The 27,395-nt window shown below is 47.1% G+C and overlaps 1 protein-coding gene across 1 annotated transcript in view; it reads right to left on the bottom strand.

Moving 5' to 3' along the window:
• The window catches only part of Nudcd3 (NudC domain containing 3), an 86,284-nt gene that overhangs the window by 11,775 nt on the left and 47,114 nt on the right, over positions 1 to 27,395 (bottom strand). The window contains exons 3-4 of the mRNA XM_005396666.2: positions 16,665 to 16,797; positions 583 to 726 (exon numbers count right to left, since the gene is read on the bottom strand). Of these exons, the coding sequence (XP_005396723.1) occupies positions 583 to 726; positions 16,665 to 16,797 (277 nt within the window). The remainder of the gene's footprint in view (positions 1 to 582; positions 727 to 16,664; positions 16,798 to 27,395) is intronic.

Below are 27,395 nucleotides of genomic sequence, written 5' to 3'. Positions count from 1 at the left end.
TCTCTCTCTCTCTCTCTCTCTCTCTCTCTCTCTCTCTCTCTCACACACACACACACACACACACACACACACACACACTCCCCTCCCCAAGCTTCAGATCGCTGCCGACTTTAAACGCACCAGCCAGCCCAGGGCACACGTTCATTACCAGCAGCCAGCAGTACAAGAGGTGAACATTTTGCCACAACCTGTACTTTACACACAAGTACACCAAACACACGGGGAAAGCAACATGGCTTGAAATTCCTATGAAGGCGCAAGAGTCACCTGGACCAATGACAATCCTTAGATGAGCAACGTGGTGATAACCACATCTTCACAGAAATCGTATAAAGTAAAAGGAATCATCAGTATACAGACTACAGTCCTGACAATTCTAACCCAGTGGTCACAGGTCCAGAGACCAGGGACAGAGGGGGTTCAAGGCGATGGGTGAGGAAGCCCATCCGGTAAGGAGGGAATGGAGACTCACCGCCCTAGGCACGAGGTGGGGGCTCTCTGAGTCCTCGGCCCCACTGCTCAGAATGGCACGGGGCAAGCTGGACACCCACCTGGAGCACTGTGCATGGAGCCCACACTCACCAGCACGCACTTGCCCGGCTCCAGGCTCCAGAGGGAGCTCTCGGTGTTGATCTTGTGGGTGAGCTTCCCTTCCATGAGGACGCGCTCCCTGCCCTCCTCCAACATGGCCACGCGGATGGAGCTACTGCTGAGGGCCACCGAGACCTGCAGACAAGCAGAAGAAAATCACATCTGTAAGGGTGGCTGCCAGCTGCTGGGCAGCGGTAGGCACACTTATTTTGAGGACCTGCCCATAAACTTCTGTGGGGCTTGGAAGGCATCTGAGTGAAGGAAGCCATTCCAACCTGCTCCACACCCACAGCCACCTGCACACGTCAGCTCCCCCAGGACACGGCACACATTCCAAAATCCACACAGACATCTTCTAAAAGTTGTTTTATAACGCAGAAGTCTTTACAATAGCATATCCCTTGTGCAAAATGCTTGGGGGCAGAAGTGTTCCAGATGTGAGGAGTTTTTCAGATTTTGGAATATTTGCATAGACTTTACTGGTTAAGTCTCCTGAAACTGAAAATCAGAAATCTAAAAATTCTGGGATCAGGGATGTTCAATGTGTACTTGCATAGTGTACATATTAAATATTGAAAGTACTTAAAAAGTTTTTTCTCATAGGCCTGGGAAATTAATTTAGAAGCTACTTGGTACCTGGTTCATTAAATGTTTATACAATTTCTGGGAGAAAACCCTCACAGATACAGAATTTTCCAAGTGGAGTTTAGTATTTGCCAACAGAATCTGATATTGTAAGCTGAGTGCCTGCATGCAAGCTTTGCTCCATTAGACACTTCGAGTCCTGTGTGGCAGCTGGGAAAGGAGGTGACAGAGGACTGCCCAGAGGACCAGTGACCCCTCACATACCTGGGGCAGGGAGAACTCTCCACCTGCCCAGGCTACACAGCCAGGTTCCATGAAGACTCAGCACACAGGCCACCTGTGCCGACTTCTTGGAGGAAAAAGTCTGCTGCCCTGGCTTTGCTGCCCACCTTCGAAAAGCAAAAGAAGCACAAGCAAACGTGACCCAGCTCGGCTCGCTGCCAGGTTGGCTCTAGACGGACGCTGGGCCCAACCAGTCTAACTGTGAACTTGTGTGTGTAGACCAACAGCTGACACCACTCAGGCTCCCCTGGCCTGGCCTCCCAAGAACAAGCTTGGTTTAACAAACTTCCCTGGCAGCTCTCCATGATACCATGATTTCCAAATCTGAGCAAGATTCTCACACGGCCTACCCAACAGAAGGAATGAAATCCTCACGGGAGAAAAGCAAGCGTTCCAGCTGAAAACATCACACCAGAAACAGGTGGTCATCTCTGATTTGCCACTGCAGAAATGACAGTAACAAAGAGAAAGACCCCACCCCAGACAGTGAAAGGGGGAGAAGTGAGCACGAAGGAGCAGATGAGACCTTAACTCTGGGGGGCACAGAAAGACTGGCACAGAAGACAAATCTCCCAGGGCAGGGGACACTTAGAGCCGCAGCAGGAAGCCCAACTGAAGACTGGCAGTTATGGAGGCAGAGGTGAGGCTAGGGCACAGAAAGGAACAGCCCAGAGCCAGTGCCTGGAACAGCTGCACCGTGGAAGCCCAGCCAAGGACAGGAACCCACTGTCTAACCCAGCCCTGCTCCAGAGACTGAGCAGCAGTCTGAGGGCCTGGCCTGGATGCCCAGGCCAAACTTACTCCAGCATGGGACAACCAAGGCCTCCCAGCCTGTAAAGAAAAGCTGTCATACCATGGAGGAACAGACCTCTGACACACAGGGAGGAAACGGCCAACACTGCCCCATACACAAGAAAATGGAACAATTAAAAAAGAAAAAATAGGAAACCAAGGGTTGGATCTTATTAAGAAAGCAAGCAGCATGAAAAGAGCGATGTAAAAACCAGAAACACAGACTACAGAGCTAATCAGGAAAAGACATACTTAAATATTTCCATTTTATATATCTTTCCAGAGAACTGTAAAGATATTGCTTCAATGGAAACAAGAGTAAACTATGAAAAAGCTATATGATCAAAGGAAAGAACCAAAATTCAATGTAGAAAATAAAATCAAAGAAATTAAAGTAAAGACAGAGCAATCAATCTGATATTCCAGAAATTATGGCATTAAGCAGCAAACTTCCCAGTGAGGAAAAAAATATCTTTGGGCTGAAAAGACCCACTGCGTGCTGAACAAAATGAATGAATGGTGACTGAAACGGACTCAAGTAATTTTACAACACCGAGTATTTAAAAAGATCCAAGGCATTCCAAGGAGGATGTAAAAAGGTTTACTCACAAAGCCCACAAAAGGATGAGGCTTCTAGAATCAGCAGCACCTGGGTTAAGAAGGCACGGGAAACCTGTGTTTAGCTTTCCAAGGGGAAAGCGGTCTTAGGACAGAATTCTACACACACGCAGCAAGGAAAGAAGTGCAACGTTAAAACAAACACACTTTAAGGCATAAAAGAACTCTGCATTTATCACATATCACTTTGATAACCCAAGAAGAAAGATCTCCAATTGGGGTCCCAAAATAAGTCTGTTTAACCCACACGTGTAGAAAAAATGCAAGGATGGTAGCCAGACAGCAGAGTTCCAGAATAATGAACCAGGCTGGAGTCAAAGAAAGTGATTTCTAGGCAATACCACTATTACTGCATCTGGATAACTCATGTTACAAGGAAAGTGCACTGCTTATGACAACATGAAAAAGACAGCAAAAACCCCAGGAAACCAGCATGGTGTCGAAACTCCTGATCCAATGGAATGCCAGTGAAATGGGAGTACTGTTGTAGTCAGGTTTTACAAATGAAACAACTGAACACAGGACACATACTTCAGAGGATTATTTTATCTTAACCTAAAGTGTCAAATGCAAAAGAGTGTGGGAGATCTGTCCACACACTAGAGCCCCAAAGAATCCAGCTGAGGGCCTGGATCCCACGGCAATGTCTTGAATGGTCCAGCTGAAGACGTAGAGCCCATGGCAATGTCCTCCACAAGTCCCACTGGAGGCCTTGAGTCCACAACAATGTCTTATGCAAGTCTGTGTCAAGGGTCTGTGCTGGAAAGGCCCCAAGATCAGTGGTGGAAGTTAGAACGTCTGTGCCAGTGAGATGAAGGATCTGTGCCTGCAGGCTGAGGGATCTGCACTGGAGCCAGGAAGCAACGCTCAAGGTGAGGACCAGAGTTCTCCTGAAGAGAATCACAGCCATCCTCAGAGATAGTGATGACCCGAGCTCCTCCAATGATGAGGACAGCTGAGTTCGTATCAGGAAAACCAGTGTGACAAGGTTCTCCAGGAGAATCAACAGCACACCATTTTCCCCTTCAGTTCTCTTTAGATGCTGTTGGCAACAATACTCAGGTGGGCCCTCCACACCCAATACCACGCTGAGTTCAGCTGGGTGTTCCAAGATTACTTAATCCTCCACAAGCACTAAAGAGCTCTTTCTTCCATAAAAGCAACAAGAAAAATGGCAGGAAGTACCAACACCAACTCCTCACAGACTATGGAAGTGAACCAAACGTTTGCAGGAAACCAGGGAGGATTTATTCAGGAGAAACAACCAGCCTCACCAAGACCAGCAAGCTGGGTGACATTTTAACTCACCCCTGACTCATCCCCACACTGGCTTCCAGCAGCCTGTTCTCCAGTGCGGCTCGCAGCATCTGTGAGGAGTAGCACTGAGCCAGAGCTCTTTCAAAGCTCTGTTCCAAAGAACAGCCAGGATCCAACCTGTCTGAGGGTGCCTGAAGACCTTGCATGTGAGGCTGTTTCAAAGGACTCAAAACCACCCCCGGACACACACATACATGTATGTACTCTCCCATGGGTGTTTACTGCAAACAACTACATATGAGGATTTGACAAATGAAGAAACAAAAGGAAAAGGTGGGAATAAAATGTCCATTGCAGCTTTGAAAAGCTTTGATATATTCCAGGGCATCTAAAAAGCCACATGAATGTGCAGACTCAGTACACACTCAGGGAAACCTGAGGTGGCCTCAAGTTCTCCTCTATGGCTGACCTTGACCATGAGCAGGAAATGAAGGCTACAGCTAAGCTGAGCGCCGGATGTGCTGAGTTCGGTGGGCACAGGGAGCCCCTCAGCCAGGACCAGCTAACTGCTAAGCTCATCAAGTAGAGAGCTCACTACACACAACAAGAAATATGGATTTACAGAGCTCCTTCAGGAAAGTCATTAAACTCTAACTACCAACAGCAAATAACCACAAGAGAAACCAATTTCAGGGCTGCCACACTGTGTTGTTAAAGCAGCCACCTTTCAACAACTACAAAATACAAGATTTAAGAAACGAGCAAGTGTGACCCATACACAGGGGATAGAAAGCAATCAGCAAAGTCTGTCCCTGAGGACATCCAGACATGGACTTAGTAGAAAGTTCTAGAAATCAGCTATTTTTAAATGTGCTCAAAAAACTAAAGAAAGCCATGTATAAAGAATTAAAGGAAAAAATGAAAATACAGTCTCATAAATGTAGACAGTATCAATAGAGTGATGGGAATTTTTTTATTTAAAGGAACCAAATACAAACTGTTCAAAAGTAACTGAGGAAGAAATGTGAAAAAAAATCAAAGCACTCAAAAGCAGATTCCAGCATTCAGAAAACTTAAAGATAAGTCCATTTAGTTGTCCAATCTGAAGAACAGAAAGAAAAAATAACGAATAAAAATGCATAGCGCCTCGGAAACCTGAGGGACACCAAACACACCAACACCCATGAGATGGGATTCACAGAACAAAGACAGAAAAGGCAGAGGGATACATGAAACAAGAGTGGCTGAAAACTTTCCAAACCTGCCATGAAAAATTCTCCTACACATCAAAGAATTCAATGAATTCCAAGTAGATAAGGACCTAGATCAAGCTGTTGGCAAACCCAAAGACAAGCTGGCTGTGGTGGAGCATGCCTGTAATCCTAGCTACTCCAGAGGCTGAGGCAGGAGGACAAGTCTGAGCTGAGCCTGGGCAACTCAGCACAATTAAAAATGTAAAAGGACTGTGGCTATAGCTCAGTGGCAGAGCTCTGGTCAATTTCTGTGCAAGGCTCTGGTTCAATCCCTAGTAGAGGGCTGGGAGATGACAAAGCAGGGAAAAGCAACTCATCAACCATAACAACAGCTGGTTTCTCTTGAGAGACCAGCGAGGCTACAAGCAGTGGGATGATGTGTTCATGGCACTGGAAGACAAAAACAACCAACACCTCAACCAAGAACTCTATACACAGCAACATTATTCTTCAAAAAGATTAAGAGACTCCTAGATAAGCAAAACCAGAGAGCTCATTGCCAGCAAATCCATCTTCTTCTACACAAAACGCTAACGGGGGCCCTGCAGCAGAAATGGGAAGACACCAGGTGGCTGGCTGGATGGTGAGGGACACAGTAACCAGCTCAGGGCAAAAGACAGCTTAAGTCTGCCTTCAGTTGGTAACTCTTTTCCTCTCCTATTTGATTTTTTATTTTTATTTTTGTTTTTCTTTTGTTGTGGTGGGTTTTTTTTGTTGTTTTTTTAAGCCAGGGTCTCACTATGTAATTCAGGCTGGCCTTGAACTCATTTTGTAGCCCAGGCTGGCCTTGAATTCGTGAATCCTCCTGCCTCAGCCTCCCAAGGGCTAGGATTATAGGCACGCGCCACCATGCCTGGCTCCTGATTTTTTTTTTTTTAAAGAACTGCATAAAATACAAGTAACAGCTCAAAAGTGAAGGGGATAGAGCAATCTAAGAATAAACTTTTGTATACTTCTAAATTGGCATTAATCTGAAGTAGACTGATATAAAATACAACATGAATTGTAATCCCCAGGGCCAACACTAAAAACATAATTCCAAACCAAAATACAAAACAAGGGAATTAAAATACTAAATTAGAAAGCAGAAGAAAATAGAAGAAAAGCAGAAGAAAAAAGAGGAACAAAAATGTCCAACACTTACTACAAAGTCACAGTGATTGAATCAGAATGGTACTGACATAAGGGAAGACATACAGTTCAATGGAATAGAGTAAGAAGTCCAGTAATAAACCCACACATTTATAGCCAGCTGATGTTAGACAAGGGTACCAAGATCACTCAATGGAGGAAGAGCATTTTTTTTTTCAAGTCTATTATACCATGGTAACTGAATATCTGCAGGCAAAAGAATATAACTGGCCTACCTCAAAATTAATTTGGACCTCACATCACATAATAATTCAAACTCAAAATGTATCAAGGCCTACATGTAAGGCTAAAATTACAATACTCTTAGAAGAAAATGTAACTGAAAATGGATTAGGTAATGGCAATGGTTTCTTAGAAACAACAAAAGCACAAATAACAAAAAGTAAAATAAAAACTTCTGGGCTTCAAAGAACACTGTCAAGAAAATGAAAAGATAAAATTTTTAAAAGTGAAAAAAAAACACAGAATAAAAGAAAATACAGTATTTTCAAATCATGACAAAGGTATATCCAGAACATGTAAAGAACTCTCGGAACTCAACAATAAAATGACAAATTACCCAATTAAAACATGGACAAAGGACTTAAAATCAAAACCACAATGAAACATTACTCCACACCCAGTAGAATAGCTACAACTAAAACCATAAAACAAAACAAATAATAAGTATTAGTGGGGACATAGAAACTTGAAGCCTTATATAATTCTGAAGATGTAAAATGTAAGCTGGTGCAAGCACTCCAGAGGACAGTCTGGTAATTCCCCCAGGCAGAATTATAACAATTCCATCTGGCCCAGCCCACCCCCAGGGGAACTGAAATCCTGGGTGCACTGTGGGCAGCAGAGGAGAGAATGAGGTGCAAGCGGAAGTACTCCGATGCCCCTTCTCCACAGCCTCGCCCCACAGGCCAATTTCTGAGGCACCACGGAAGACAAGCAGGCATCGTTATTAAGGCACAAAGGTGTAGGTGACCTCAGAAGCAATCCTGTGGCACTTGCAGGCAGGAAGACACCCTGTCATGAGCAAGAGGCAGACCCCCAGCTTTCTGCAAAGAACACTGCCACAGAGGCCCTTCTAAGACAAGGAGTGATGCCCAGGACGCTGACAGGCACGTCCTCACTGAATCATAAAGAAGACCACACGCGAGCATGCAGTGTGGAGATAAAATCCAAGAGCACCACATTTGCGAAGCATATGCATTACAGTCAATACAAAACCTGGTTTTAAACCCGAAGTACTCCCCACCAAACAGCGCATCATCCGTATCCACATACAACACTTTGTACCAGATGGTGTGTATAACCTACAGTATTTCTTAAAAATAAAAATCATTATTGTGAAAAAGCAATGCTAGTATCCATGTTCAACTTGAGCTCTACCTCCCTAATTCTGTTCAATTTCAAGTTTGCTTGTTTTTTTTTTGTTTTGTTTTGCAGTATGGGGACCAAACCCAGGGCCTTGTGGATACTGAGCAAGTGATCTACCAACTGAGCTTCATCCCAGGCCCTCAGCTGCATTATTTTACCAGCTGTGTGAAATAATGTTACCTTTACCTAACAAATACAATGCAGAGGCAAGTGACACATTTCATACTGTGTTAGGTGCTGGTTATTCACAAGTGAGATGGATCTCAAACTGCCACAGACAAAGCATCAGCCAGATTTCCAGTTGCTGGGACCAAACACCAGATACCCACAGCTTGAAAAGGAAATAGCCTATGAGGTTCATGATTCCACAGGTTTCAGTAAATGATCAGCTGGCTTCAAGGGAGAATCATCATGGTGGAAGGGCACGGTGGAGCAAAGCTGCTTAGTGCATGGCAGTCAGGAAGCAGAGCAGGGAACAGAGTCAGAGAGGAAGGGGCAGAGACCAGACATAATACCCCAGGTTACCCCTATGTGACCCACCCAAACACAGCAAAAGAAGTGCGCTTTACTAATCTCCTAGGTGGCTCCCAAGCCAATCAAGTTGACAATTAAATTCAACGGTTACAAGGTCCTTCCATGAGGAAGACAAATGATTTCATTTCCGTAATAATTACACTGGAAACCATTCATAGGCTTTAGATAAAACTGTTCTGATGGGATGAGAAGATCAAGGTGGACCATAAGGTAGCCAAGTTCAAATAACTGCCCATAACAGAAATGTTTCCAAACCTGATTCAAACACCAGAAGGCGTTTTTTAAAAGTACTGATTAATATAACTACACAAAAATCACTAAATTCTGCAAGGAAAAAACAAACCAACTCAGAAACTTAGCAACAAAATGAAACAAAAGGTCTGTAACACAGTAAAACTTTGCATCCACAGTTTTGCTTTCTGTGATTTCAGTTGCCGATAGTCAACTGTGATCAGAAAATATTAAAAGGAAAATTCCAGAAAGTAACAATCTGTAAATTCTAAATTGCATGCCATTCTGAGTAGTGTTATGAAATCTTGCACTGCCCCCTCCATCCCATCCTTTCTGTCCAGTGTTTCCACACTTTGTATGCTATCTGCCTACTAGAACTTGGTAGCCACCCTGTCAGATCGACTATCACAGTACTTGTGCACAGGAACCCATATTTTGTTTAATAATGGTCCCAAAGCATAAAAGCAGAGATGCTGCAACTTCAAATATGCCAAAGAGAAGCCATAAAGTGCTTCTTTTTAATGAAATGTGCAAGCTCTTGACTTAATTTTAAAAGTACATGAAGTTGTTAAGATCTATAATAAGAATGAATCTTCCATCCACAAAATTCTGAAGGAAAAAGAAATGTGTGCTCCATTTGCTGTCACATCTCAAACTATGAAAGTTATGGCTACAGTGCACAGTAAGTGCTACGTTAAGCTGGAAGGCAATGAAATCCAAGACTAGCGGCACTGTAGTGCACGAGGCGCTCTAATCACACAAAGGCTTCAACAAAGGGTCCCCTGAAGCAAGCGACACCAAGCCACATTTGCTCCAAGTCTGGGCTGGTTACATAGATTTACGAACAGGTTTAGACTGAAAAATGTAAGAACTACTGAAGAGGCTGCTTCTGCTGATGAGGAAGCTGCTGCCACATTTGCAGCAGAGTGAAAGACTCTGGTTACAGAGAAAGCAAGTCCTTAATTTCAAGGAAATCAGGCTCCTTTGGAAGAAGATGCCTAATGGAGCCCACATTCATAGAAGTGCAAAGGAAACAGCAGGGGATGAAACACAGAAAAAAGATTAATTCTGGTACTATGTGGCAATGCTGCAGGGCATATGATGAAGCCAGGCACAGAGTACAGAGCAAAGAACCCACGCACACTCAAAAACAAAAACAAAAATTATCTGCCCATGTTCTGACCACACAATCAGAAAGCGTGGGCAACAGCCATCTTGTTTATGGAATGGTTCCACCAATGCTCCATCCCAGAAGTGAAGAAATACTTGGAAGAGGAAGGGTGGGATTTAAAGTTCTATTAATACCAATGTACAATAATCCTCAATTTGTTTGCTATCAAAATAAAAGTGTGAAGGTTGTATTTTTGTCTCCAAATTGCTTCAGCCTTTTGAGCAGGACATTATTGGGTTTGTCAAGGCCACAGAAGCTCCTGGTATGTGGTCACATTTGATCAGCAACTGATGCAGACCCTAATCTGCACATAATGCAGTGTGGAAGTCATTCGCTATTGCTAATACAATAGCATTCATCAACGGCTGCAATGGGATGAGCTAAACCCAGAAACTAACTGCCTATTTCAAGAACTTATGGAGTGGAGCTGTGCATGATTTTCAAGGCTTCCTAGAGGCCAACGGCAAAGGTGGGAAAATCATTCATGCAGCAACACAAGCTGGTGGAGAAGGATTTGCTAACGCATTTGATGAAGACAACAGAAAAATATACTAAAGGCCACAGAGAAGGGTTAACAGAAAAGTGAGGAACTTAATGTACTGAGTCATCTACAGAGGAAGAGGAAGATGAAAAAGTACTGCAAACTGGACAGGTATTAAAAGACACAATTATGGAATAAGATCCTCAGATACAACACAGCTTATTAAAATCACCCATTTGGTCACCAGAAAATTCCATTTGCGGGGGCAGAGAAGACTTCCAATTACAATATTCTTCCAAAAGGTTTCAGCAAAGAAGTCCAACTACAGAGGATTCCCAACCAGTGACTTGGTCATGGCCCAAGGACCCAGAATCACCCAAAACAGGTAGGGCTCATCCCATGCCATCACAAGGGGAGGTGAGCACAGTACAGCAGCAAGGTTTTCAGAGAGAAAGACCACATTCACATATCTGTCATTACAGTATATTGTTAACATTGTCCTATTTTATTATTACTTGTTGTTAATCTCTTAATATGCCTAATTTATAAATTATACTTTACTACAGGAAGGCATGTATAGGAAAAAATGTCTCATATATAGGGTTTGGAGCTATCCCCAGTTTCAGGCATCCCTTGGTGTGGGCGGGTGTCCCTGAAATTTATCCCCACGGATAAGGGACTAGTACACACATCACAGAAGACAATCTCTCTAATCAACACAGAGCTCCCAGGAAAAGAGCACAACCTAACAGAAAACGAGAAAAAGGTACAACTAGTTCAAAACTAAGGCATATGTAGAAAGATACTCACTATAAGAGAAATAAAAATTCATTCTACCCATAGATACTGTTTTTTTACATACCCAACTTACAAACCCAAGGTTTGGTAACATGTCAATAAATCTGAAAAAGCAAGGACTTTTGTACACTATTGATGGGCATGTAAATTAACACAACCTCTAGGAAAAGCACTTTGTAACACCTAGAGAAATCTCTTTCACTCTCAGAACCACATTTCATGGAGCTTTTTCATATGAAAATGCATATACACAAAATAAAATGTATCAAAAACATTCACTGCTTTATTGTTCATAAGAACGGAACAGTGGACCCAACCTAGATGAGCACTAACAGAGGGCTGGTTTCATTATCAGCTTGTAGTTCAAAGGGGACAAAAGCACAGCACAGGGAAGCCTGAGATGGAGGGGTGGTCACCTGTCAGGTGACTGGGGTCAGTGAAGTCCACCAAGCAGAGGCAACTAGGGAGCCGGAGGTAAAGTGAAGCAACCAGAGCCCCGCTGCTGGACACAGGCAGACACTGGGTAGGGTTACCAGGGTCATCTCAGGAAGTGGAACACACCATCTGTGCTAACAGTGGGAACAGGGAAACGTGTTCATGCTTGATTACATAGGCCTCAAAAGTATCTGCTAAAGTATCGCCCACACCAGTCATAGGGTGATTTAGGTCAGTGTGGGGTAGAAAAGGCACAGAGCCAAGCCCCGCTTTCACTGGTCATGTTTATATTTGTGCACATAGTGTTGTACATTCAAAAATTAGGTGAATTAAAGCTCAGTGGATAAACGCAGCCTACTGGTCTTTTCTGCTGTGGAAGTTTCCTGTAATAACCTCTTCCCACATTTCTTCCAGATGCGTTCTAAGAAGGGAACGCCATATGTCACGGAGCTTTCAGCACAAACCCCAGCACCTGCATTGAGCCTAGAGGCAAGTGTCACCCAAGTCTAAGCCCGGAGCTGGGTAAGATCCTTGCGAGCCACACATGGGGCCAAGGTACTGTTCAGAGGTTCTGGGGTGAGGCTAGAGCTGGCACAGGCACACAACAGGGCACAGGCACCCACCACCTCAGAGAGGAGAGTGGAGATGCCAGAGCAAACGGATTCACTGTCACTCAGCAACAGCCAGAACAACACCACAGCATGTGCACTGACAAGACGTCAACACGACGGTGCTGGGAGCCTGGGTTCTGGTCTCCACACCGTCGCACCAGGAGATGTCCTCTCATCTGCAAATGAGTTTATCAAAAATCTCTGCAGATGAATTTTCAAAAACAATGAAACTGTAAGATCTGAAATGAACAATCACAGACATCTACTGCATGAGCTCAGCACTCCTGTCCTCCTCTGAGGGTACACTGAGGAAGGGAAGGGAGGCAAGTTGCTTTTCCTCAACAGCAGAGTGGGCTAAGAAAAGACAGAACTACGATCTGAGGCAGGAGATTAAAAACTTCACACTGGCTCTTCTTTAGATTCACCAGCGAAGTGATTTTTTTAAATGCTGCTTACAGAACAAGACCGTTTCTGCCCTCCCTTGAAGAGCGCAATGCACTGCGCACACGCTCCCGAGTGTCCCCGCCTACTGAGAGGTGGCAGGCCCTCGCCATACCCACTTTGACAGAAAAGGGACTGGTGAGGCACTCGGAAGAGGCCAGGCTGCAACCTGCAGTGACACGCCATCCTCCACCGAGGCCCTGCCCCACAGGGCACAGCAAGGGCCAGCTCCTTCCAATGAGCCCTGCAGTCAGTCGTCGCTGCCACCATGATTATATCTGATGGGTGCTAGAGACAAAAACCCAAAATAAACACTGCTGACAGGCAGCCGTGACAGGTACACTTGGGGAACAACGGGAAAGGAGCCAGTCCAGAAAAAGGAGCAACTCAGGAAAAGCCTTGGAGCAGTGGAACCCAAGAGACACAGAGTAAACTTGTCCCAAAGTTTGAATAAGGGTATGACTAAAACGCTGAGATCACTAAACGAGAGACCAAGACTTCTCTAAAGAAAGTTCATGATATTGTAAGAATGATGGCGGGGTGGGTGCTATCCAAGAAGGAAAAGAAAACTCCCCACCACAGAGGAGATGAAGGTTTTCACAAGCAGGTCACTAGGGTAAGTTATGTCAGTGAGTGCCACAAAATGCCCATGCTAAACAAGCCAAGAGCAGCCACAGGAAGCCCCTGGCACTGCGGTGTCACAGTAAAGTGCTCTGGGCCCTCTCAGGGTGCAAAGGATGCTGGTTCCCGGCCCAGCTCCTGCTACCAGCGACCTGAACAGGCTGACTGCCAGCCCCGAGTGCACAGCCCTGCAGCGGGCCGGAGGACAGGAGGGATGGGTCACCGAGACGGGCACCCCCTCAGCCCTGGACCCACACCAACCACTGTTACGTACTCACTACTGCCCCCACCTGCCATCGCCTACTTCACTATTTGCCAACTCTTCTGCCTGCATAATAAAAGGATATACAAGGTATATTCTAAGATAGTGAATGTTTAAATTTTTATAAATTTATTACAGTAAAAAACACATTGCTATTAGTACTCCTCAAACAATTCCCCTTTGGTTGGAACACACTTATCCCACCTTTCTTGCCACTTTCTGAAGCAGCTCTGGAGTCATCTTTAGTTATGCTGTGGCAACTGCCTGGATATCCTGAATCCATTCAAAACATTACCTTTCATAGTCATTTTGACTTTGAGGATGAGCCAGAAGCCACACGTGCCGAGTCAGTGAGCAAGGTGATGAGGACACACTGTAATGTTTTTAGGAGCCTGTCTATTCACCATATTCTGATCTGACCCTGTAAAGACACTCAGGAAAGAGGATTCCAGAACTGCTTCAGAAATTGGGAAAATGATAGGATAAGTATTTGAAGTAAGGGGGAGTTTTCTAAAGGGAACTAATGACAATGCATCTTTTACTGTGATAAATTTTAAAAATTTTAACTCCCACCGTATGTTTTGATAACCCCTTGTACATTCTGAATCAGCAACCTGGTCTGATTTGGTGACCCCCACATGGGCCATGCACTCAGAAAATACCCACTGCAGAATGCGTCAGAACCAGGGCTACACGTGGTGAAAGTAGGACCACATCATCCCAGGTCTGTAACAGGGATGTGTGATAGTCCTAAAGCTGATTTTGAAACAGCACAGCTTGTAAGATCCACAGGGCAGGGCCTCACCCAACATGATGTCCACAGAGGGAGCTATGGTTTCAACTCCAGTTAGTGGGTAGCACAGCTGAGACCCAACACCTGTCCAGCGCAGCTGTCTTGATGGGTGTGGAAGGAATGGCAAAGGTGGTTAGCCACCCTGAGTCTGCGGGGTCATCTACACAGAAGATAACCAGTTTTAGGCTAGGCCTATGATGAGCCTTCTGAGAGAAAGCCCCAGCAATGCATGGAGCATGTTAGAAGTCGGTAAAGGTCAAGGAAACTAATTTTTTTGGCCCAGTGGATGAGCATATAAATCAACACTTTTCAGAATTCCTAACTGATTGACAATCCTACCAGAAAATAACATGGAAATCAACACCTGATCCACTAATATCCTAAGAAGTTGCATTAAAAAAAAAAAAAAGAAGTTGGGTAAATAACTCAAGAAGGGCAGCCAGTACCTGCTCCTGATCTGACCAAAACAGATCGTGAGCGGCCATTCGAAGGTGGGAGTCTGTGCAGCACCCCCACACTCTGGACTGACTCGGATCCCACAGGTACACTGAACCCTGATTCCAGGGGTTATGGGGAGCCGGAAAGACACACTATAACGGAGTGGGCAGCAGGACGAATTCTGCAAATGGCTGCTTCCTGCCAAAGTCAGGCCACTCACAACTCACTGATGGACAGCTATGGTACTTTAAAGGCTGAGAGGCCCATCTTTGCTCCACAACCAGCACAAGAACATGTCCTGCCTCTGTCCCCTGGAAGAAGCTGCACTCATACAACCCTGGCCACCTGCTACAGTCCCCACCCAGATGCTACACATGGGCAAAGAGGGCCAGGAGTTCCTCACCGCCAGCCTGGACTTGGCACATCTACATGGCCCAGGCCAGAGTGGACCCCAACTGCTGTCCAACCGTCCTCCCGGCGGGGGGGGGGGTGTGCCTCACTGTCTGAAATGACACAGCAGTCTCCAGTGTCGGTCCAACAGACAAGCATGAGCTCAGAAATGCACCTACAGCCACCACACTCCAGCCCTTTACTCCGGCAGACATGTGTCCAGTACCCTGCTCAGGGTGACCACAAGGGGCAGCCACTGGATACCATAACACCTTCTCGCAGCCTCCGTTCCTCATCTATGAAATAACAACATTACCTTACAGGCCACAGGTTCTGGTGAAGACTCAGGTGAGGACACACCTCATACTGGCTCTGTTGCCTGAGGCTCTGAGTGGAGACTACCTATTTGCAACAACTGACAACACCACCACGGCTATCAAGGCTGCCTGAGGAAACAGCTCTCCTCTAGAAGAGCACGTCTACTCACTGCAGCTACCAGAGGAGGCTTCAGAAGCCAGTTCCTGCTCCACGGAAGAGCCACAGGGCACAAACTGGGACAGCACTTGGTCCTGTGGCCTTGGGTTTCTCCTTTGTCCTTAGGGTGGGGCAACACTGCAGGGAGTCTCACCCGTGACCTGACCTGGTTTAAGTCAGGGCACCTGGGTACTCATGGCTGAAGCAAAAGCAGCAGTGCTATGCCCGTCATTAGGGAAAGAAGCAGGACGAGCCTTCCACACCCTGTGAGGAGAACTGAGTGACACGGGACATGGCTGAGACAGGGAGAGCATCCTCTTGAAGGACCCTGAGCCAACTGCAGAAAGGAGGCTCCAGGACAGGAAGTGTGCACTCAGCTCACACATCACCTATGTGAAACCAGAAAAAACAGAGCAGGAAAGAGGGAACAGACAGCACGGAGAGCAGATGGGGATGCCGGGCGGGCGGTCCCTGGGCTCCAGGGTCTGCAGCACCCATGCTCTCCCCTCCTGCCCCCTGAGTAGGTCACAAATCCTTTATCTCCCCAGCACACAGTCTGTCACACACAGGGAGGTGCCACCCACCTGTCACCTTGTCTAACATGAGTTTACTGGGTTCTGGCTGGGGATACCCAGAAAATCAAGGGACAGTGGCCAAGTGAAGGCCTCCCTGTGGGCCTGGCTGACCCAGCTCCTGCTGGGAAGCTCCAGACAGACTCCATCTTTGGGAAAATAGGGACTCCACCAAGGCAATGTTGGAGTTTGCCCCTGAAAACCAAGAAGCTGGCCGCCCACACCAGGGCCCTGAGAGCATCTACGACTTTGTTTAGCAGGAGACGAGAACATCAAACACGTGGGCCTTTCTCATGGCGCTGATGCTGCTCCTAAGGAGGAGATGCCTGCAGGCCAAATACCAGCTGGTGGCAGGGGGTGTGCAAGTGACCCCAACTGAGGCAGGAGCAGGACCAAGCCTTACATCCTGAGGCCAATCCCAACCCTCCCCCAGTAATGCTGGTTCCTTCCTAAGCCAGCGCAGACTGACTGAGTGAAACTCCACCCGCACCTCCACCCCAGTCCACGTGTTTACCTGCTTCCCCTTCACCACGTGCTTGGGCACCGGCACCCTGACCTCCAGGTCGGTGTAGTCCTGTGACCAGGTGTAGTTCTCACGGACAGCACCATTGTAACTGTCAGGATTTCTCTGGAACTGCTCCTGAGCCCTGAGAAAGAACAGGAAAGGTGAGATGCAGCCAGGCAGACACAGGCAGAGGACCCATGGGTAGTAGCCTTACACCTCGAGGAGTGACTAACCCAGGCTGCATCTCAAGCTTGCTTGTTTGCTTGCGCATCTGCAAAACCCCTCATCTGGCCCTCCTACCTGGTCTCTAGGACATCCCAGGAAAAGGGAAAAGCTACAGAGAAGAAAACTTGCATGCAGAACCCTCTAGTTTAGGAAAAGTATCTGTGACCACTGTCAAAGACCAGCTCAGCTAGGCATGGTGGTGTAAGCCGGTAATCCCAGCACTCGGGAGACAGAGGCACAAGGATTCACAAGTTTGAGGCCAACCTAGGCTACATAGTGAGTTCAAGGCCAGCCTGAACTACAGAGCAAGACCCTGTCTCAAAACAAAACAAAACAAAAACCAAAGACCAGCCTAGTCCTGCCAGGTACCACAGTGCTCAGCTCTGGGCCTATGAACTAGCCAGATGTGCATGCTAATAGGAATCCTGGCTCACAGACAAGTTTCTACAAAAAACTCTATATAAACTGTGTGGTAGGCCAACCATTTTTTTGTTGGTTTTGAGACAGGGTCTCACTATATAGGCTGGCCCTGAACTCACTATGTAGCCCAGGCTGGCCTCGAACTTGCAGCAATCCTCCTGTCTTATGCTCTCAAGTGCTGGTTACTCTTTCTTTAAAAAGGCAAAACAACTTCATCCTGCAGCTGATTAACTTCAATCCTAATCTAACACTGATTTTTCTCCAAAAAAGTAATTCAAATCTAAAAGGCCTACACTAAAACTATAGCATCATTAGCAAAACATAAATGCTATGTTTAATGAGAGAGGGGGCCCAAGAGCCTGGTCTGATGAATCCAACTGGATATATCCATCACAGACACAGCACACACACAGACAGGTCTAACCACAACAATGATGCTGAAAAGAAAGTACAATAGTTAGCATAAAACTTAACCATATAAATGCTTCTTAAAAGTGAGTTTAGACTCAAGGCCACTACGTGAGTTGAGGATCTAAATCACAGATAAAACCCTTATCATGGAGAAGGTAGTCACAAACATGGAACATTCTGCAGTGGATTCCGCCCAGCCACATTCTCCAGCCTTCCCAGAGACCAGGAGACATGTCCCGGCAGGGAGGAAGCCCTACAAACAACATGTGCACCTCACCTGCTTCGAAGAGCACAAAGCTTCATGTGACTGTATCTGGGCAAGGGTGGGAACGTTTAGAGAAAAGTGCATTTACCTACTGTAAGTGGCTGGGGCTCCAGCATGGTCCAAGCTCTCTGGACTGGGTAACTGGTGGCTATTAAGGGCTGAATTGAGTCCTTCCAAATGATATGTTGGTATCTTAACCCCTGAGACATCAAAATGTGACCTTACTTGAAAATAAGGTCTTTACAGAGGTGATCTAGTCACAATAAGGTTGTTAGAGTACACCCTAACCAACTGTGGCTGGTGGCCTTACAAGGCGCACTTAGGACTTGTTCCCTGGAGGACATTCTCAAGGAGGATGATGTGAAGAGGGCCACGTGAAAACCATGGCCGGGACTTGAGTGACGGGACTGTCAGTCAAGGAACACCAAGGACTGCTGGCTCCCCAAAGCTGGAAGAGGCAAGAAGCACCCTTCCCTGAGCTTTCAGAAGGCGGCAGGGCTGCCCGACACCTGATCTGAGATCCCCACTTCAGAACAATGACACAACTGACATGTCTTGTTTAAGCCACCATTCTGTGGCACTTTGTTGTAGCAGAACAGTCAAACCCAGTGGCTAAGAGAATCAAGCGCAAGTCAGAGGTGAGATTAAAAATTCAGTACTAGACATTGGTCAGTCAGAATGGATGCCAGCCAGAAACTGTCCACAAGGTTGGCATTGTGAAGCATGGAGGTGACACATGGGGACCAAGAGCCACTGAGGACACATGCCTTGATGACATGAGAAAGCAGGGCAGGGTGACAGCAGTAAAGTAAAGAACACCTGTATGCAACTGATAAACGTATTTTCAAAGACTACACAGAGGTGTGGAGAAAGCTTTCAACATTCCATACAACTTAAATACAGGGTATACAACTTTCATGTGTGTTAGAGCCTCTGCTTGCAGAAGGAGGAAAAATACATACTCAGCTAGACAGTACATATAAACAAGCCTGGAAAGGGGCTGGGGATTTAGCTCAGCGGCAAAGCGCCTGCCTGGCAAGCGCAAGGTCGTGAGTTCGGTTCCCGGTACCGGAGAAAAACCAAAAAAAAAAAAAAAAAAAAAAAAAAAAAAAAAAAAGCCTGGAAGGAAACGGGCTAAATCTCTGCAGCTCCTTCTGGCAGCAGGGCAGCAAGGAATCTGACCTTCTCCTTTGTACCTGTGGGTATAGTCAAATTCCCTACAACGCGTGGACATTTTAACAACAAAGAAGAAAGGAGTTTTTGTTTGAAGTGTTCACAGGAGACAGTGATGCTTCCAGTGGCTCTAAAGAGCCAGTGTGAGCCCTGGAATGTCCTGAAGCCAGCTGTGGAGGGGTGGCACACAGGTGGAGGACACATCCAGCCACCAGGTGTCACGAAACACACCCACACAATAGCAGCATTAAGCTCACGTCTGAAGTGACAACACCTGAACATGCAACAAATGTCTCCAGAACAGGGCAGCAGCGACAGCCACTGCTGCAAGCATGAGGTAGAGGTGGGGGACCTGTCCCCTGACAGCCTGCACATGTCACCAGGTGGGAATAATTAGAATTATGAAAGCATAAATAAAATACCCACACACACCCACTAAAGACCAGCACGGCCCCAGCCCTTGACAGAGATCAGGGAGTTGACGCAAAGACTCCTCAAAGGTGAAACTGAGACAGCTCTCTCAAAGACAGGAGCGAGTGTCCTGGGCAAGGGGATTCAGACTGCAGCTCAGCACAGTCCATGTCACTGGTGATGCCACAGGGCTGTGCTCCTTAAGGGCTAAGGACACTGCCCAGACCAGGCCCATGCGCTGTCCTGACCCCATGCGCTGTCCCCAAAGCTCTGTGCCCCTGGTGGGAGCTCTGATCACACAGATCCCACCTGGCCCCTCCTCCCACTGCGTCCTCGGCTCCCCTTGCATGGGCCCTACAGCCTCCTTCCAAAGCAGGCAGGAGAATCACTCCTAAAACAGCCCTAGCAAGTTGCTGGGTGCTTTTTTTAGCGCTCTGAATCCACATTCTCTTTAAATAAAGTTGCTTATTTCCAGCCGACAGTGTGTAAAAATAAGTGTCCTGTCAAGTGCAGGTGGGTCTGGGCTGGGAGAGAGAGAGACTGACTTCCCGCCCGCCCCAGCTCTGCTGCCCGTGGCCACTCCTGCAGCTGGGGCCCTAGGGGGAGGAGGGAGGCCGGGGAGGAGCACAGAGGCTCCGCACCAGGGTGGGAGGCAGACAGTGAGTCAGCAGCTCAGTGCAGATTATGGAGCAGGTATCCCACAGCTCCCACTCCCGAGGAGCTGGGACAAGGCCCTTCAGGTGCTGGGAGAAAAACAGGACGGCCCACAGCACTGGCAGGCTGTGGGCCACAGGCCCTATCTCTCCCTGGAGGCCAGCCGGCTCCAAATGGTGGACCCTTCCCAGGCCTGGGCACTGTCAGGTAGGGCGTGCCAGGACATAGTCACCTGCTCTGGTGCACACTGATGGCCCTGTCTCCAGGAATCACCCTCACGCCAGTGAGGAGCAGGGCTCACACCGGGGCAGGGACCCAGCACACCAGGCCTGTCCACACTCTGCCATGATGACCAGAAGGTCCTCTGTCCCTCAGTTTGTTTTTAAAAACCGAAGATTAGGGACAACCCTGAGAGAATAGCTAGTGCCGATCCGAGAAGCCGAGAAGAGCAGCCCAAAGCCTCAGCCTAGAGGCGCTCACTGGGGAAGCGGACCCCAGGCCGGCAATGGGCTTACCACCCTGGGGGCTGCAGACGCCGCCACCTAGCTTTTTCAGAGAACACACCTGGGCAGGCATTCCTCACCTGAGAAGGAGCCCGGGGCTGGCTTGCCCGAGCACTACCAAAGCTGAGGTGCTGTGCTAGAAGGTGGAACCTACACCTGCCATCCCAAGAGCTCCCTTGGGGCCATATCCCTCACCCTAAACAGAGCTGCTCTCTCAAATCTCTGGACAGCAATCCTATCCTACTTTAAACTCTACACTCGCCCTGTACAGGTGACACAAAGACCACCACCTCTGTGTGCCGACGTTGAGGTCACCCCAGGTATGAGCGCTCCTGTCACACCTCCCCACCTACTACGGACTCCACTGCCCCTGCACTCTTGGGAGAGGCACCGCCGTGTGTGAGCCACAGTCTGAAAGTTTGTGTCCCAAAATTCACCCAGCATCCTGACATCAAAGTGCAAGCGAGGACACAGGGCCTTAGGAGGTGATTAAAGTCGCAGAGGCATAGCCTTGTGAACAGACTTGTGTCCTTATGAGAGGGACCTCAGAGAGACCTGTCCTTTCTCCCCATTGACAGCACACAGAAGGCACTATGAGTCTCATGTCTTCACCAACCCTGCCAAGAGCCTGATCGTGAACTTCCAGCCTCCAGAACTTGGAGCAGTGAACATCTACTGTGTGTGAGGCACTGGTCCAGGCATTTTGTCACAGCAGCCCCAGCTAACTGAGACAGAGTGTGTGCCTTCACGCGGTGTGCATGTGGCGTGCCCAAAGGGTGTACACGTGTGAGGGGCACACCTGGGTGTGTGCCTGCTGCAGATCATGTCTCTCCTCTTGCACTCTCCGCCTCTCTCACCCAATTCCTCTCCTCTCACTGACCCTGCAGACCCTGATGGCCTCTTCTCATCCCACTGTGACCATGCAGTCCTCAACACCCTTCCCTGGCTCTGCACAGGCCGGGAGACAAAGCCTAGCACCTCAGCAAGGCCCTCAAGAACTCACGATGCAGTCATCACGGCTCCTGCCCCCTTTTCCTTCTGCTCCCACAAAGACATCCTCCTGTTCCTCCTCTATCAACTCTAGCCTGCCTGTGCTCAGGCTCACCCCAAGATTTCACTGCACTCTCTTCCACCTGGCGCAAATACAGTGATTTTTTCTTCTGGGTTCCTTCATTTCTGAAGCTTTATAGAATGAACACACTGCTCTGCCAGGCTCACATCCTGCTTGTTGCCACTAGAGCTGACCCCCTCCCTGGCTACTGAGGAGGTGCAGGCCATGCCTTCACTTCTCCCTGGGCACTGCTACTGTGCATCTTCAACGTTCTCACTTGGAAGGCACAGGGCTGTGTCCTGGCCACATTCCAGGCTTCCCACGCAGAGCAGCAGCTCATGCCAACCAACCAGCCCTCCCGACCCTTCTAGTCATGGCTCTGGAGGGCAGCTGTGCTGCAGGCTGGGTCACATTCACACTCTCCCTCACAAGCCCTATCAATCCATCTACCCATCCATCCGTCCACCCATCTATCCACCCATCCATCCATCCACCCGTCGCTGCATATGCTTTACTTCTAAGCTGGCCTTCCTCACTGACATGGACATGGCCCCTGAGCAGAGTGACACTATGGCCATTCACCACGCATGGTACCACCACAGCGGCTGTCTGAACCACAGGCCCTGGTCTCAGCGCAGACTATGATTCAAGGCCTCCAAGCCAGTCCCTGGGTAGTGGAAGTAGTTTCCTCTGCTTCATGTATCTGTGGGACTCAAACCCTAGGGCTAACCCTGACGTCACATGCACAACCGTGTGATCTCAGGAAGTTACTTGGCCTCCCTGTGCGTTGGTCCCCTGACTCATAAAATGGCAACACTAGCAGCATCTGTCCCAAAAGGGTTGGCCATGAAGAATAAATGAGAGAAATCATAGAAAATGGCTAAAACAGAGGCACTCCTTACTGTCCTTACTTATTAAGTGCTTTCATCCCTGTTAGAAAGAAAGCCTTTGGCGGTGGACAGAAGATTCACCAATCAACTTTTATAAATAAGGGATGACTTTTAGAGAGGTAAGTTAAGCACTGTGCCTAGTAATTCCATACTTTTACCCGTCACATGCTTTTTCTAAAAACCTAGTGCCAATAACTTTCTTTATATGTGATGTCATTAGTTTCACATCTGGCACCATGAGTCTTCCAAGGACAGCGTCTTGCTGACTTCAAGACAATGGTGACCCACCCACAGGGGTCAAGCTCCTAGAGAGGTGGCCAAACTGCACACGGAGAGACTGTGCCTTCTCGGCTACTGAGGAAGCATCAAGGATCAAGATCATGTTGGAAGCACACAGGAGCCAATTTCAAGAGGCTTCTGCCAGCCAAAGACAGGGTGATCTGAGCATCAAAAACAATACAAGCTGCAAGTGACTGAAGAACATGTATACTAAAAGCCTGTGAGTTCATAAAGCAAAAATCCAGGGGTCAGTTTAGTGACAGAATACAACTCAATCTAAAATCATCAATAAAAAGGTAAGAACCGTAATTCCAGAAAAGCCAAGTCCCTAAATAAGAATTCCAGATAATAAGCAAAGATCACCATTTTGTGATCTGAGATGAAAACAAGCTGGCAATGTTCCTCTGTGGCTAAGCTCCAGGGGAAAGGCTGCAGGGACCCTGCTGGCAGATGGACCTGGAACATACCCAAAATGCCTGTGATGGCCAGATGCCACACACCTCCCAGAGAGCACCACCTAGGAGGTATTCAGCCTCTAATCAGGGGGCCTCCTATCTGCGCAGGCTGCAGATCTCACCACCAGCTCAAAGAAAAGACAGGGTGCGTTAAAGAAAAACACACACACAAGACCATGAACACGCTCAACACAACACAGAGTCCAGCATGTGATACTGGACATGGCTCCAACTTTTCTTTGACAAATACATGGTGTGGGTAAAAACACGAAAGGGAAATTAACCTAAGTCAAGAGACTTACAAGAGCCTTCAACCAAATTCAATGTTTAGAAGTCGCTGGAATGCTAACGTCAAACAAACAAACAAACAAAAACAGCAAAAGACATTTCTGAGACCATCAGAAACAAGTGAAGACAACTAGGTATCAGATAACTTCAAGGAAATATACATTTGTAAGACTGATAATTACATCAAATCTAAGCCCTTATTTTTACTGAAATACTTATGGGTGAAATTACATGATGTCTGCATTTGTTCTATCAAAAACAAAACCAACGAATGTCTGGCAAAAGATGAAGCAGGAACCATGACGTGTTGCTAAGCGATGAAGCAGGCTGAAAGCTCCGTGGGCGTTCGTTATGCTGTTCCCTCCTTTCTGCGTATGTTTGAAAATCTGCAGAACTGGTCTTGGCTGTACACACAGGAGTGGAACTGCTGGGCCAAAGGTGCATACGTGTCCACTTTCAAGAGACAATGCCGAGCTGCCTTCCCAGGGATCACCCCAGCTCCCCTCACTAGCACTGTGAGTAATGCTGCAAGCCCACAGGATCCAGATCTCCAACTGGTAGGCTTGGTGGACTCTTGCCAATTATGATACATAACAACAGTATCTCAGTACAGTCTCAGTCCACACTTCCCTCCTTACTAGTAGACTAACAGTGCACAACAGCTGTTACACTTATTGGTCATTTATGTCTTATCGCTTTCAAAATTCTGCTATCTTCTGATATTTTTGTTTGTTTCTAATTGCCTTATTTGTGAACATTCTTCATACATTTTGATTAAAAATTCTATACTTTCAGTTTGTAAATGCTGAAAGTATCCATTGTCTTCATACTGATCTAAAACTTAAGCTCTTCATTCTAATATAATGAAATGCACTGATATTTCCTTTTGTATCAATGCTTCTTTACCTTCACAGCTCCTTCCTTCCTCAATGTCTGATAGTGACTTTTTTTTGAGACAGGGTTTCACTATGCAGGTCAGGCTGGCCTTGAACTCACAGTGATCCTCCTGCCTCAGCCTATTGAGTGGCAGCATTACAGGCTTGTGCCACGATGCCTGCATCACATTCATTTTCTTTTTCTTTTTTTGGGGGGTGGGGCAGAGGGTCTCACTACGTAACTCAGGCTGTCCTTGAACTCTCTTTGTAGCCCAGGCTGGCCTCAAATTCGGCGACCCTCCTGCCTCAGCCTCCCCAGTGCTGGGATTACAGGCATGCACCACCACATCCAGCCATCATATTCATTTCCTACCAAGAATATGCTCTTATATTTTTTTCTTCTCTGTTATTTCCTTTTCATCAATCTTTGTTTCTTTGTGGATTCTTTTCTTCTCTTGACTAGTTCACTGCACCAGAAGTTTGTCTATTTTGATGTTTCGTTTTGTCTTTCAAGGAATCAGCTTTCATCTTGTGGACCTCCTTAACTGTATGCCACTAAGGTCAGCTCGGAGCCCAGGAGAACCCTCGTGACTGCCAGTCTGGGCAGAACCCCAGCTCCCTGCAGCAATGCTCCAGGGGCTGGGGCAGCTAACTCGTTCTGTCCTATCGAGCCACCTGTACCACTAGGAGACTGTCTGCTGTTTACAGTCAGAAATTATAGTACATATACTCTGAAGTTTTGCTTTCACATTTTAAAATCAACTTTGTAGCTATAGTTTTAAAAATGCCATATTTACCTAAAATAAATGAGGCAAGATCTTTGGAGTTGCTCAGAATAATTTCCACAAACTATTCAACAGGTTAAATGCAGTTTAGGGAACACACTTGACAATCTATATCAAACAGCTGACATCAACAAAATCAACCAATATCTACTATAAAGTTATTTTAATTAAAAATGAGAGTTTGTATAGTGAGACTTAAGTGCATTTTTTTCTTTTTTTAGACAGGGTCTCGCTATGCAGTTCAGGCTGGCTTTGAGCTCACTTTGTAGCCCAGGCTGGTCTCGAACTCGCAATGATCCTCCTGCCTCAGCCTCTCGAGTGCCAGGATTATAGGCATGCGCCACCAAACCCAGCAGTGACTTAACTGCTTTAACAAGGCAAAGAGGAATTCCAATTTTTACAAGCACATACACACATTTTTTAAATTAGTAATCAACTCCATAGATCTCCTAATGTAAGTATTCTGGGGTATGTAAGTATCTTAGTCCAACTGAATTTTCTCTTCCTATTTATTCAAAATAAAATATATTATGGCCAGCTTTACTGTTTCAATTCCTGACAAATGTCTTTTTCCTTCCTTTGCCTCCCCGCACCTCCCTGATCCCACCAATTCTGAAAATCGGAGGGAAGGGCTCTTCCCCTGCACAGTTCCCTGCTGCCACCATTGTTTGTGGCATCTGACACCGTAGACACTGCGGCAGCTTCCCATGTGCTCCATCTACGAGTGGCTATTTCTGTTCCTGTGGTTCTGGCCAGTCGGTCTGTAGAAGGCCCCTTACCCTAGTTTCTTAATTCCATTCTTATTATGTCAAGGATGGAGTTTTAGCCTAAGTTACTTGAATATGGACCGTGAGATGGTCTACTGTTTTGGGGTGGATATCATATCCTGAAAGTAATTTCAATGCCAAGAGCTACCCAATCTGCTAGGGGGATAGTAAGTTCCACACTGGCGCATTTTGCCTACCCTAGCAACAGCACCGCTTTGCTCTGGTTGGAGTATCAGTGGGGGGTAGATGCAGCTCCCTAAGTGCAGCCCACCCAAGGCCTTGTCACATCCCACCTGCCCTGCCCAGGCCTCTCTAGACTGCCCTTGCAGCTGCCACTGCTCAGAGCTGGCATGCATCAGTGCTGAGAACAAAAGCTCTCCTCTGCCCACACCAGGATCCCAGGGCTCCAGGACAGGGCCCCACGGCAAGTAAGTCAACCACAGCAGGCCCCACCTGCCATCACCAAGGCCAGGTGTCTGCACTGTTACAGCCACAGGGGACATCAGAGAAGAAACATGGGAGTTCACAAACTCGGATCAACCGAGAGTGACAAAGTGACTCCTCAAAACCTCTAGATGGCAGAGAAGGCCCTGAGGTGAAGGTGGACACTCACACTAACGGCCTCCATTAAGTCAGTGGCCCACAGGACACAGGGAGATGGGTTTCCTGCAAATGAGAAGGGGATCCAGAGACAAGGGAGGGGAAGGGCAATAAAAAGAACGAAAATGTGCTAAGGGCATGCACCTACCCCCTCAACTGAGGAGGAACAGCAGGTACTGCAAACGTGGGCCCATAAAGGAAGGAAGTCACTGACCCACAGCTGCAGCATCAACTTGGGACTCACAACTCTGCCATCAACTGACATCACTGTGAGCAAAGGCTTCCGTTTCACTCCTGTTAAAGTTTCACACCTGTTAAATGGCGAAGCACGAGTGCCTGTCCCAAAACGGCCATGGGGTTAATGAGTGAGGGTCAGTGCCGTCATACTGCATCATCACCAGTATTCTCGCTAACGTGCACCACCAGTACTGCCAGCCTCACTATCATCAAAGTGGAGAGCTGTGGCACCTGGTGAGGCCAGGTGTCACCACAAAGTGACGGTAAGTCACCGCGGGCTGGGAAAAGGAGTGACACGTTTTGTTATAGGCAGTGAGTTAGATAAGAATATTATAGGCAATCCGACAGGGCCAGGCCCTCAAAGGAGCCAACATGAAAGACAAGATAAGATACCTGTGGGCCAGACCTCAAGACAAAAGGACTAAACAAATGCACCCACATACTTCCCTAG

The sequence above is a fragment of the Chinchilla lanigera genome, unplaced genomic scaffold (assembly GCF_000276665.1).
Source record: "Chinchilla lanigera isolate Chin_1 unplaced genomic scaffold, ChiLan1.0 scaffold00055, whole genome shotgun sequence".
In the NCBI taxonomy this organism is placed as follows: domain Eukaryota; kingdom Metazoa; phylum Chordata; class Mammalia; order Rodentia; family Chinchillidae; genus Chinchilla; species Chinchilla lanigera.
This window is presented reverse-complemented; position numbering and strand designations above follow the sequence as displayed.